The following is a 14,067-nucleotide window of genomic DNA, read 5'->3' on the forward strand; positions in this document are numbered from 1 at the left end:
TGCTTTCCTACTTGCTTTAGTCTAGTAATCATTTTATCGAGAACCTCAAATCCATGACCTTATCTTTCGCGCATTTAGTTATACCATAGCTAGGGTTTTCACGTACTGGTTCTACTTGTACCATTAGGTCCTGTATATTATCTTATAGAACTTAGTTTAATTCCTTTCAAGCTCATCCTATATTTTGCTTGGATTTACAGTGCCATAGTAGGTACACCAGTAAATCCTTTATTCTCATCGGTTTTCCTTTTGTTTAGTCTTCTGTTACCTCATTTGCCTTTTCATTATCATTTTATAATGCCTAGACCTATTATTAGTTTCTACTTTCTAAATCTGGGTTTTGTATCGAATGCAAAGGAAATATTTTGGAAGAGCAACTGCATTTTCCCTTTCTATATTTTACTAGAAAGGATTCCTTTTATGATACTTATAGGTGCCATTGATATGGCTATGGCAGCATGCCACGAAAGTGTAAAGAATGGAAATAAAGGGTGTAAGGTCTCGGGAGGTCTAGATTGGTGGTGAATGAAAGAAGGAAAAGGAGTGAGAAAAAGAATGAATAGAAGGAAAAAGAAAATAGTGACAGAAGAATAAGAGTGGTGAGAGTCTTACCTGTCTTTCTAAATTAAGATTGGTGGTGCCAAAGGATCACTGACAATTAGGAAAGCTTATTTGCCGATAAAGCCAAAAAAGGGGTAATGCTAACACTAACCACCATTAAGAAATTGAACCAAGATGTATCATGGTTATTCAGGTCAATACTCTTATGGAGGCCAAACCCCAAGAGAGTGTAGCCTAAAATTGCCTAGCTTGCCCAATTAACCTCATATACAGTGGGAGTAAATGATTTTTTCTCTAAAGTTTTGAGCTAAGCCTAGTACCAAAACCAAGTTATTGTCTAAAGCTTGGTCCTAGATATTCTTCTACCTGTGTGCTAGGTCTTTATGGGTTGTTATATTATTATTGTATAAGTATATTTTGCATGTAATGAAATGTTGTCGACAAATTTGAATCGATATATCTTGTAAACGTTTAAAAGACCTTTCATGTTTGGGATTTTAGAATGTTAAGTTTAGTTTTTTGACGATATGAACTTGTGGTAAATGGTTGGTTTTGCGATTGCATAGATTCTCACACTGATGGATTTATAAGTGTGATTAATGTTTTGTTAAGTTAGTTTTGAGTTTCTTGAATTATCGAGTGATGTGGTGTATGATTATAAACTGCACAGGTTATATATATATATAATATTTGAATACTTTTCAGTGTCCTCAAATGTTAGTTTGGATCCTGGATTGATGTTGGTCCTATATATATTTTTACTTGTGCAAGCCCTTGTTATTTGCGTATATGTATCCAAATAGAAGGAATTATGTTTCTATGAATTTGTTTGATAATATTTTGGTGAGGTGAGACAACCGATAAAAACTTTAGACATTATTATGAACGGAGACCTAATCCATACAACAACAGAAGAGAGCTAACCCGTACAATAGAGGATGGCATATTGGTGGAGAATTTGAAATAGATTTTCTTTATGAGCATTCCTCCCTCGAGGAACAAGATCCGCGCAAGGGTACTACAAGAACAAAGATTTCAACCATGTTCTGGAAGTGGAGGTTTCATGAGTCCAAACAAAGCAATGGCGATGGGTAGGAAGCTTGTGACTTGGGATGAATTAAAAGCAGTCACACAGATTCGTGATCTTGAAGGTCTACGCAATGCAAAGATGGAGGATTGCATGGATGATGACCTTGGTGAAGCTTCACCAGATATAACTAGGGGAAAATTGTATGCTGCACTGCACCATTGGCCCTCCAGTTAGGGCAAAGGTGGAAGTTGGGAGAGAATACAGGAAGTAGGTCAGGCAGTGGGTATGGTACCAGCAACATGGCTGCAGGAAACTTGCATGGCACTCAGACAGTGACATACTTGAAAACAGGGTTCTTGTAGATGTGGGATGTGCATTAGGATAGGCCTGTTGCTCTTAATAAGATTTGATTTGCAAGCAACCCAATGTATATGTAAGTATATATAATGTTTGCAATTGTGATTTTATGAAAAGTTTTTATTCAGTTGGTCCTTTTTCAGGTTCATAGTTTTCTTTTCTTTTCTTTTTGTCATTGAAGTGAATTATATACTGAATGGCCTGGTTAATTTTTTCTTCAATTTTCTGAATTCATCATGTCTAGACCATATTAGCATGTAACACTTTGCCTTGATCACTGCCTGAAATATATTGGAATACTTGTTCGTCCATTTTCATGGGCTGAAGAAGCTTGCACTGAGTTGGTTTCTGTATTATATTTCTATTTCTCCCAAGCTGAGGAGAAAATATTGTGTTGGTTACTGTCAGCTTCTGAGTGTCTAACTTGACACCACTCCCTTTCGACTTTTTTTTCTTTTTGCTCTTTTCCTTCTTGTTCTGGTGCTTTGTGATTAACATGAGTTTGGGCTTTGAATCTTCTCCTTCATCCACCACTGAGATTGTTCCGTGTCGCATCCAAACACCATCCTATGTGAATCACCTCTTGGAAAAGTAGAGGAATGAGGTGCATCCTTTCATTAAACAGGATTCCAACATACACATTGTGACTGCCTCTTGAAAAGTTGAAATATTAGGTACATTCCTAAGAAAAACAAGATTCAACATACCTGTCTTTTTCTATGTACAATGACTTTATTGAGAATATCCAATGAATTGTTTCTAAGGCTTCAACTTGCAAAGTCATTAAGTTTTTTTTTTTTAAAGAATATATGTTGAAGACGGCATTCCATCAAAAGATCTGTTTATATTTTACTGTTTGTTTCTTGACCATCGTGATGATGGTTTACACAAGAAACTCAATTTTAATCTCACTTTTAACCTGACCGAGACACTATAAAATTTATGATATATATATATAACGAAATCTCATGATAGGTTTATCCTCCGGCTCAAAAGCGCGGTTGAACCAAATCGTATGACAGGCCTATCCTCCTGCTCAAAAATGGTCAAGCTGAATCCCATGACAAGTCTATCCTCGCGCTCAAAAGGGGTCGAGCTGAATCCTATGACAGGTCCATCCTCCCGCTTAAAAGCGGTCGAACCAAACCCCACAACAGGTCCTCCTACTTGAAAGCAGCCGAGCCAAACCTCTTAGGTAAACAATCCATCGCTCCAACTCAAAGCGAGCAAACACTCCCACGGAGGGGCATCATTCGCCTCACGATGATCGAAACGAACCTACGACAAAGCAACACACACGTCACATAAGCACAGAGAATGTGATGTCCTCAAGTAACTCCATTCACTCGAAAGAGAGAAACACAAGCTTCCTTCTCGTTCATTAGGAAGGTAATCCTAATATACTCTCTTTTAACCCTCGTTTATAATAAGTAAGGCAATCCTAACAAGCTATATTCAACTCCCTTTATGACAAGGAAGACAATCCTGTCTTCTCTTTTTTAATGATAGGACATCACAAATTTCTATATATTTGGGGATTCTTTATTTGGAGATCTCAATTACAGCATGCCCTAGCCTTCCTAACCATCTCTGACATCTCGAGCTACGCGTCTGCATTAATGAATGACAACAAGCTTCTCTCTTAATTCCTCCATTGCATAGGGTAATGCTTGTCCAAACCACTCGATGCCTAAGTATAAAAACCATGCCCTAGGCCAAGATAGGGCTAAGTAGGCAATAATCTCTCTATTGTCTCATTTACACACTTGATATTGTTATCTTTCTCCTCCTTCACCTTGCACTAACTTAAGTATCGGAGGTGTCAAGTCGGGAAGCCTCCCGGTGCAGACCTATTGTGCAGGACTACCAACAACCAGGAGACGACCCCGTCGTCATGAGGCAACCCTATAACCGGAGGACGATCCATTCGTTTGGAGATAAACCTACAGTAGGGAAGATCCTCGTTCCTCTACCCTACTTCTCGGCCTCTAGGTCAGATCGCCATCGATGAATCGTCTCCTCAGCGGATCTTCTATGTCGGTTCGCTATGTCGGCTCTCCACATTAGCAAGAGATATCAATGCACTTTCGATAATAAACCAGCCAAGTCAACTCACTAATCGATGGGACACATGACGTAATAATGACATATCAGTACCTATTAACAAGATGGTGATAGCAATTACTAGTGACCATTTAGGTTAATTGCATGGTGGCCGCATTTGACGGGGATAATAATAAATACGATTAAATGTGATGATATTATTGTCCCCATAATAGTCGTGGTGGCTTAAATGATACATGAACGTGATAATATTGACAGGGATAAGACCACAACGATGATGTTAATGTAGGTGATGACAATAGTGAAAAGGATGACAATAATGGCATCCGTGTCGTAGTATGAGATTATATATCATATCGATGAATAAAGATATATCTTAAAATATATTCAAATATTATTATAAATCTTAAGCTCGTTTCAAAATTTTAAATTTACATATCAAACATGTAAAAAGAAACTAATCTTGGAGTATGTGAGTTAGACGAAGGATTTGATCGTCCAAATTTCAATTCCAAACCAACTCGTTTACGAAAACCAAACTTATGTTTTAATACAATAGGGAATCTCAGATTCCTAAGAATATATAGAATTTTATTTTCTGTAGCTTTTTATTTCGTATTTTCTGTAGATTTTATTTCGTATTTCGTGTTGAGATTTCATGTGCTCGATGAGACGAAGAACATAAAAGCTGTCGTTGCTCAAAGAGCATAAATTAGTCTCAGTTCATCGACTGATTGGTAGTCCATAGTTTTGGAAGCTGTACATGTTTTGACCCCCCAGAAGTAGTGAAAGAAACTTCAACCAATCGGTACTATACTCCACGTCTTGTTTCCGTGAGAAACGCATGTCATGTTCTTTGATGTCGGTCCCTCGACACCGCATTTCTTGCTACTCTATTCCTCGTTTCAAGTCAACCCTTCTTCTTCGCAGACTAACTTCGTGCTACTAGACACATGCACAAGTATGCATGACATTATTACATGAATCCTAAGGTTTGCGCTCTTCACGTTTGCTGTCTGGAGTCTGCTTACTGCCTGCGTTCTCTCTTCTTCAAGGAAGACATCTTTTCTTCGTCGATTTTGAATGCCATCACACCGTCATAATTGCATCCGGACAATAATCGAAGAGGATCCGGACGTTTTTGGCAGAATCACCTTCTCGAGCGGCAAAAATGTCAAAGCTCTTTTTTAGGTCAACCGTTGTCATTAATGAGCCACTCGTTGATTTCAGCTGCCGGCCAACCATCAGGGCTACGGAAAATGATGGGAGCTTTCATGCTGCAACCGGCAAAGCTCGCTCAGCGCTGACTCCAATTCCATTGGTCCGTCCCGATGGAGAGTGCTGCGTTCTATCAAAATCTTACGGTAAACCATCAAAGTTCTTACTAACCAAACTAGTTGTTGACACGTTCGCCTATCATATCCTTTCACTTATTAGAATTAGGGACTAAAGAGAAAATTTTGTGTTAGAATTAGGCCATGACAGGTATCTGTAGTTCAATAAATGAGACTTTGGACTTTGCGTGTCTTTACGAAAAATATGGAATGATGGAGCTGAAGTTAAATGTGGTCTGACGTTGTGTTTTGAGGTGCAAGTAGGCATCGCGTGTGGTGATACTCTTGCAGCACTTGTTTCCATCTCGAATCGTCATCTTCATCTTCTTCTTCGTTATCAATGTTTTGGGAGTGAGGAGGGACACGACACTGTGATGGAAGCATGCATGTGGTGCATCGCGAGTCGCCGGCAGTCGTGGGAGAATGCTACATGCTCATGCGAACCTCATTCACACATGGCTCACATCGTACGTGCCCTCCAGCTCAGCTGGCGTAAGTGGAGCCCGTGGGGTATAGCAGTCTTCGTTGGTAGTTCCGATGGTGGCGGCTTGGATACCTCGGAGCACATTCTCGGCCATGTTGTATCGACTTTTAAAGATTCGAAGCTTCCCCATATGCGGTGGGCTTCACATGGGACCCACTGCTCTCGATTCCACATCCTCTCATTGGCGTGTAGTGTCTGCGAGAATGATGTATCAGTGTACATTTATCCGTTTGTCGTTTTGTAGGCGTATGCGACAGCGTAGGATAGATAGGATGATGAGTAGTGCGATACACACAAGCAACGACCACGTGCAAAAGTTGTGGCCTAACTCGATGTTGTGATTGGCGAAGTTTTCGTGCTCCTCATCATGGCTCAATCTGATGCCGCGTCACCTCCGTCGACACTGTGTGGGATTTGGCTTGCAAATGGCACCACCACTCACCACTCCCCATTACCACGCAGGAGGAGGAGGAGGAGGAGGGAGACAAGAGGTGGCCCACCACTTGACTCTGGCCCATTCATTATTGATGTACGGACGCCGTACTGCCGACCGGCAGGCTGCCGTGGGTCCCGAAGGGAGGCCGCGGGACGGGTGAGTCACGCGGTACGCTCCCATTGGCCGGCGCTAGTCCGGCCCCACCTCCAACCGTCCTCTGCTGTTGACCGCTACCGGGGGGGGGGGGATCTATGCTATGCGCTGCCTGCCTCACAGAACGACTAGAGGCACGAGTCACGGTCGCAGCTGGCGTGTGTACCGTCACACGGTGACGCCGTGTAGTGTACCCATCACGCGTTTCGCGTTCATCCGTCGTGGCTTACGTTGCTGACATTAGCCATATGCATGATTTACTTGCGTGCTATGTATCTCATCTACGGAGATGGAGACCGATCGAGCTTAGTCAGATTCCTCACCGGAAAAGTAAACGTTCGTTATACGACACCGATTGAGACCGGATGGGTTAACCATAGAGGGGAGCCGAGCCAAGAACCCTTTGCGGTCTTACCCTCGAGCCACCAACCAGTACACGCGAGTTGGTGATGGAGATTGTGTCTTGGGGGATGCTAAGCTAGATTGGATGTCAAAGAGTACTTGCTGCATTTCATGCATTTGCGGGACATCAAATCCTAGAGTTGACTAGTCAAACGTGGAAACAGACCATCTTAGCAGACGACATTGTTTGGTGGACCACGATAAGGTAGGCGACCAACAAGGATGCGCCGCATCAGCATGGCTTCACCAAGATGTCACATCGACGGCAGTGGGCACGAGGGGTGGGTAACTCACTGGGGTTACCACAACCTAGGCTAGGACGACATGAGAAGGATACAGGTGAGGAAGAGGTGGTCCAAGGTGGAGGCAGTGGCAGATTCCTTGTAGTGCCAAACTTGGCTCCAGCTACTGTACCTTTCCCCTCGGCCGCCTTGCACGCCCCCTCGCAAGAGGCACAAGCCGATCCCATCCTTAGTGGGCTCTCGCGAGGGGTTGCCAACAGCTGTTCTCAGGCAAGCATGCAACTTGGGCACGTCACGCTGGATCAGATCGGCCAGGGAGCACCTTGACAACTTGGACGCCCGCCCTCTTCCATGCGTTGGGAAAGTTCACGAAACAAACACGAAGCAGCAGAGTACACCATGTCGGTGTGGTTTAGGAAGAAGAGGGGCTTAAAGGCAGCTGCAGCTGCGGCAAGTTGACGAATGGCGGAGGGAGAGGAGGCTCCGCGAGACTTCGTCCTCAGAAAGTTAAGTCTGAGCTGGATCAGGGGAAAAGATCGGAGCTACGGGATATGGTCGACCCTTATCCACATTGTTGGGTTGAGTAGGGATTTGGCAAGGCCACAGAAGCATGCACTCGGAGCCTCCTCTTAACCACCCTTCCCTTGTTCGCAAAGAAAAAGGACGGCATGCATGCCTTCCATCCACATCCCACTAGTTCAAGTGGCCACATTATTGTTCTTGAACCCTCCTCCATCTTCCGAACCCCTGAAATGGTACCGAGCAAGAGGGATAAAGAGATCCTCAACATATCTATGGTCAGTAAAGGAGGAGGACAAGTGGTCCAGTGCAGGCAAGTAAGTTCAGCTGAATGATATGATGCTTCTCTCACGGTCTCATGTATCCTTGTCACAGAATGATGACACATTACAGTCCCCTCGTCATGAAAAGAAAGGCCTAAGCAACAACGCCACCACTGCCTATTCTTGGCGAACCTATGCATCTAAAGCAAGCTCAATAATGGAACAATGTAGAGAGTATGGGCAAAGCCAAGTGGAAGCCAGAGGGGGAGTTCAGTGCTTCCCCTCCAAACAAGTCCTCGAGCCTTCCTCTCCGTGGTGGCACTCTTCTATGGCCGTCAGGACGTCTCCTACACAACAGCCACGTATCATAAGTCCAGCCTTTTCTCTCTCAAGAAAAAAAGAAAAGAAAAGAACGTGTGTACGCCAATCGTTAATCCGTGTCATTAATGGCATGCTAAGTAAGCACGATCAACTCGAGAAACTTCACGACTCAAAAAGCATGTGTCGTCCATCGATTACCAAACAAAGCTTTTCCGCTTGCCACGGTTAGTGGTTTGATATGTGAGAAGAAACACAATTCTCAGCCTCCGAGGCTGACAAGGCTGCCAGCCGGAGTCACTAAGAAAGTCGTAGTTTCGCTCAAGTATGGGTGGAAAGGCAATTATAATTCGAGTGTTGAATCTGCTACCTGCAGCATTCCATGAATTGTGCTACATGGAAACCTTAAGCAAGCTTCGTTCCACCAGGTCGTCAAATCAGATGATCTGCTAGCTTTCGTGCTAAACGCTTAAGATGGAGCACGAAGAATGCTTTTTTAGAGATTCCGAACGCTACTTGACATTTTTGTACTTCTTTTAGACAGCCATCCAACAGTAAGATATACCTCAGGAGAACACAAAAGCCATCTTCCAACATCTCCTGATTTGATCATGGCGCCTTGCTGTGACTGGGAGAACAAAAATTCTATACCCTTTCGATCCCCCTCTAATGGAAGGTGGCCATTAACTTCTGGTCCGTGGCGAAGTCGAATTTGTTCATGGATTATCATTTCACAGAGTAAAATGCCAAGCTGGAATCGCAGTGCCTGCCTTCAACTGGCAAGTCTGTTTCACAGGTTCACCGTGGAGAATATCAACGGAAGTTCTTATTGTCTAAGAGCCAGCAAATTGTTTTGGACTAGGCGCGGCATCTTTTGTTGGTGACAAAGAGAATGATGTCAGTAATAGGAAAGATGAGATGGGATTTGCGGGAATATGCAGGTCCTTTTCACATGAAATTGTGAGGACCAAAATCACAAGAATCTTCCCAGTTGTGAGGACTAATGCCTGTTGCCACAATATATGGAAGTCTACAACTGCATGCTTTCGAAAGAAACAAAAGCAGCAGAAGGGATAAAAGAAAAAAAAAAAAGAATGACTTACTGCTTCCTTGGTTTTGATCCTACAAATGGTTTCATGGTTATTGGCTAGTAAGCAAAGCTTCCTCCCAACTGAAGATCTTGATAGGAGACCTTCCGATCCTATCTTTCTTTTCTTTGATTAAGCGGCAAACTAGTTTAACATACGTGACAGAACCCACCTCACTCTTAAACAAATTACTACGTTGTCAATAGTTTTGCAAGGAAGCTATCCCATTTTCCTCGAGATCTCATCCTCCTCATTTCCTAGCGAAAGTTAGCCGCGTTTAATTAGCTTGTATGTGAGATCCTGCAATTAAGAAAGAACGTCGATAAATTTGGAAGACCTTAGATTCTAGACTAAAACCAGTGAAAAAGATAAGATAGCTTTATGGATGAGAATATGATGGGACTATATACCATTTTAGCCAAAACAAATCTCTATCATCTTCCTACTCCAATTAATCTTTCTAAATAAATGACTCGATGCTTGCTTTCATACTAATCAAGCAAACACTAAGGTGCAGAGGAGAGAACAAAAGGAACAAGTCTGTGCTTCTTGTCCCGCACCACGTCGAAATAGCATAGAGTATATGGCTTCGAGGATAAGAAAGTAAACACCAAAGAGATAAGAGGGCACACCACCAGGTTTTGGCGGCAGGAAGAAAAAGGCTCGCAATTCTCCTGGCAAATTCTGGTAAGATTAATGCTGTGGGTAAATGGGATGGACAAGTATCATGTCCGAACCAAACTCGCACAGGAATTGAAGGAAGTTCAAGCATTAGACACTGGCTAAAAAGTATTTGACAGTGACCTTTTCCAGTTACATTTTTGGGCTTAATATGAGAACATTATTTGTCTGTTTATGATAATGACAGTATCAGTATGGTCTCAAACTCAAATCTGATTCTGTCTTCAATGTCTGTTTACCGTTTAAACATATCAGACAGAATTTTGAATTTCCTTTTTAAAACATCAATATGATGATATCTTTCTTCACACCTCATGGTTCTTGTGGTTTGCTTAGACTCACATACAACAACAACCATCGTTTTCCTTCTTTGTTTCCATCTCCTTTTTCCTTCTCATCTGAACTCACTTGTGGACCAAGCTTAGAAACTCTCTACGTACGAGCTGCAGTAAGAAAAATGTGTTAGCGATTGATTCCGACACAAGTGCAGCCTTCTATGACTTGCACAACATGTTTTCCTTGGCTTCGTTATTGTCATGGTTGATGGTAGCGTTGCTTCACGACGACTGAGCTAACAACTAAAAATAGACTGCTTCCCTAGTATTAATTTCATTTAGTTGAGACACTATTCGAATTCACTTCTTTAACTGTTCATTTCTATGATTATATATATTTTAAGTATGATTTGTCTAATATCTTTATGATAGAATTAAACATGTCCAGATATCATAAAGAGATTCATTATATCAAGAGGTCAAATGCATTAGACTTTCTGATAGAAGAATAAATCAAATTTGCCATTGATTCTTGAAAGAGAGACCTCTGTGTGAAGACTATATAAGCTCCATGTGTTAGATCATGGAACATATAGTTGTCTAAGATTTTTTAGTGAAACATGAAATATTTTCATCTTGTCATGTTCTTCCTCGCATTTCCAACACAAAAATGTCCTTTTTTTGACGTTGACAGTGACATCAAGTTGTGACATTCGATCTTGTTTCTCCTTGCTGTTTACAAGTTTTATACGTGCGATGCCACGACTAACTGCAGTTCTAGACAGTGACGACCTGTGCCTTCCCACTCACATGTGTGAAATACTAATGCTCATCGCCCCCCAGCTCTCCTATAAAATGGGCCTTCGACCTCATGTTCTGAGCCAACATACACACAGCAATTGAGAAGGAGAGGAAGTGGAAGACGGTTCTTGTCTTTCCTTCTTAGTAAGGGGGGGAGGAGGGAAAACCCTTGCTCGTGCTTCATTTCTAGAGCTCTCCTCGACGAGAAGATGGCTGGCCTATCATTGCAGCACCCTTTGCCTTTCGCCTTCGGCATGTTAGGTGATCGCCCTTTAGATCTTCTCACCCTCCTTCACTCTCATCATATCATGCTTCTAGTGAAGTCCTCCGAAACAATATCCGAGTCACCCGTCTACCAATTATTTCTCTCTTGCCTTTTTTTTCTTATGCTGTTCATGTAGATCGTCATTAAGTTTCCTCGTTCTTGGTTGCTCGGCTGTTGTTTGCCTCGCTTCAGTGGGAAGTCGTATCGGGTTCTATTCATTCGGCTCTGTCTTCTTTCTGAATGTAGCTACATAAAGTTAGGATCGTGTGATGCAGTGAGGCAGCCACAGTAGAAGTTCTGGAAGGGGAATTTGGAGCATGCACTCTTGTGAACTACCTACTCTTCACAGTGCTGCATGTGGCATCCGGCAGTGATGCAATGCTCCCGTCATTCTCTATTTCATTCAGTAAAAATAAATATTCGCAAGCCAACCACAACTAGATTTACTTTTGCTATTGCTTCTCTATATCATGCTTTTGACCCATTTCCCTTGCCAAAATCCTAGTGAGTCTATGCATGCGGATCATCATATTTATTCTGCTGCTCCTTCATGCATACATAGCCTTTTGTTTCATGGCATATTACTGACAGCTACGAGATTTGCAGGCAATCTCATCTCGTTCATGGTGTTTCTTGCCCCGATGTAAGCATCACCTCTCGAGTTCTCTTATGTTTCTGTGTGCTGATTCATTTGTGTGTGCCTGCTTGTAATCTGACGCCATCCTTACCCGTTATACGCAGTCCTACGTTCTATCGGGTTTACCGGAAGAAATCGACGGAAGGGTTCCACTCGGTGCCTTACGTTGTTGCGCTCTTCAGTTGCATGCTGTGGATCTACTATGCGTTTGTCAAGACCAACTCGATGCTCCTCATCACCATTAACTCCTTCGGGCTGTTCATCGAGACAATCTACATCACCATCTACCTCATCTATGCTCCCAAGAAGGCTAGGGTTCGTGATCACGAACACGTACATCTCTATATATAATTTCTGAAGGCTCTAGAAATTTAATCTTGCGCTACCCGATCTTGAGTTGCAGATCTTTTGCATCCAAATATTCGTCCTCTTGGATGTGGTGGCGTTCGCTGCGATCGTTCTCTTGACTCAGCTAGTCTTTAAAGGCTCCAATCGCGTGACAGTTCTCGGATGGATCTGCGTTGGCTTCTCCATAAGCGTCTTTGCTGCTCCATTGAGCGTCATCGTAAGATCTGAATCAGTATCTCGTTCGACCTATTGCCTCGGTGCAGTCTTTCTTTTCGACTGACGTTCGAAGCTGAATCCAATGTGCAGAGGCTCGTTATCCGCACCAAGAGCGTGGAGTTCATGCCATTCTTCTTGTCCTTCTTCCTCACCTTGAGCGCGATCGCCTGGTTTGGCTACGGTCTCTTCACCAAGGACATATACGTTCAGGTAACAATGAAGCCGGACGTCGCTCTTGTTTCTCTTCGTTCTTGCTTGAACACTTGATTCTCTCGGCAAATGCAGCTTCCAAATGTCTTGGGGTTCGTATTCGGGATTGCACAAATGCTGCTCTACATCATCTACAAGAAGAAGAAGAACGTCGTGGTGGAGCCAACGGTGCCTGAGCACATACTCAAGATCGCGGAGCTGATCACGACCCCGGCATCGGAGTTGCAGGTCAGCATCGAGGAGAACGATCGCAAGAAGAAGGGCAACGAGGACGGTGAAGGCGTAGACAACGGAAAGACGGCAGCAGCAGCAGCAGCAGCAGAGGAGGGGATTGAGATCAACGCAGTGTGAGGCATGCAGGCCGGTCTCGAACGAAGATACAAAGAACATTGAAGATGTCATATTGCATCACCCCCACTCCTTCCTTTTACCGATTCCTCTACTTCATAGGCGCCTTAATTCTAGCTTCTAAAGATTATGTGTCCGACTACTTATATCCCCAGAAGAAAAACAAACAAGTGTAGTGTGTCCATGTATCATCATCGCAATAATAAAGTGCCTGCCTTTTCTTTCTGCCATTAACCGGATTGATACCAGCGCTATCTATCTTAACTCCACCTTCTGTGAACGACGACATCTTCTACCGCTTTCTTGGAAGAACAAAGAAGCTGATGCAAGAGGCAACGAGGCCTGCCCAAATCATCAGCTTATCTAGCTGAAAATTAGCATGCATCGAGTTGGCAGATGAAGGTGACAAGTGCTTAGCAGCACTCTCTCAGTGCTGACATGATCTAACTATGTGTCCCATCCCCCGCTTGTCATGGTTCTCACCAAGCACTGTCCTAATATAAACTACGATACGACTGTAGTAGTTTATATTCACCCCAACTAAGACTACCCCAATGTGGACACGAACACAGTCGTCCTCTTCTCGTCGGTGTCATCTTTAGTTTGGTCCAAACGACAGGTTGACCTTGGAACTTCTCAACGAAACTAACGGAGCTGAGAAGTCTACGGCAGGCACATGACCTTGCGTTTTGACTTGTGACCTCGCCACCTAATTACAACATATCAAGACGGACGCGTGCACTCAACCTTAAGAGGGGTTCATGCATGAAAGGTTGACTCCGAAATCCCCACTCGCCTGCAGTTTCACGTAGTGCTTCCAATTTGAATTGGTTTCCTGTTGTGTCTAATATGTTTCGCATGACAAAAACTTTTGCCATATGATTTGTCCAGTAGTAAATTATTTCCATACGATACTCGCATCGTTTTCACGCGCGATTTGATGAGAACTTCCTGCAAGTATTGCTCGATAAGTTTGAAATTATCAAGTCGAAGTTGATACATTAAACCGTGCGAGTTGACGACCACCTTCTTTTA

The 14,067-nt window shown here is 43.1% G+C and overlaps 1 protein-coding gene across 1 annotated transcript; it reads left to right on the top strand.

The window, feature by feature from the left end:
* The first annotated feature begins 11,105 nt into the window (after positions 1 to 11,105).
* On the top strand, positions 11,106 to 13,262 carry LOC103994169 (bidirectional sugar transporter SWEET14-like). The gene is made up of 6 exons (XM_009414493.3): positions 11,106 to 11,269; positions 11,880 to 11,916; positions 12,015 to 12,225; positions 12,314 to 12,475; positions 12,565 to 12,684; positions 12,760 to 13,262. Exons 1-6 carry the CDS (start codon positions 11,218 to 11,220, stop codon positions 13,033 to 13,035), a joined length of 858 nt encoding a protein of 285 aa, XP_009412768.2. The 5' UTR covers positions 11,106 to 11,217; the 3' UTR covers positions 13,036 to 13,262.
* The last annotated feature ends 805 nt before the right edge of the window (positions 13,263 to 14,067 follow it).

This window comes from Musa acuminata, chromosome BXJ2-8 (genome assembly GCF_036884655.1).
Source record: "Musa acuminata AAA Group cultivar baxijiao chromosome BXJ2-8, Cavendish_Baxijiao_AAA, whole genome shotgun sequence".
In the NCBI taxonomy this organism is placed as follows: domain Eukaryota; kingdom Viridiplantae; phylum Streptophyta; class Magnoliopsida; order Zingiberales; family Musaceae; genus Musa; species Musa acuminata.

What these genes read in the sequence shown, in the direction of transcription:
- LOC103994169 (XM_009414493.3), top strand. Translation starts at nt 11,218, where the DNA reads ATGGCTGGCCTATCATTGCAGCACCCTTTGCCTTTCGCCTTCGGCATG. An exon ending in ATGCTCCCAAGAAGGCTAGG is followed by an intron (nt 12,226 to 12,313) that starts GTTCGTGATCAC and finishes CTTGAGTTGCAG; the next exon opens with ATCTTTTGCATCCAAATATT. An exon ending in CTGCTCCATTGAGCGTCATC is followed by an intron (nt 12,476 to 12,564) that starts GTAAGATCTGAA and finishes TCCAATGTGCAG; the next exon opens with AGGCTCGTTATCCGCACCAA.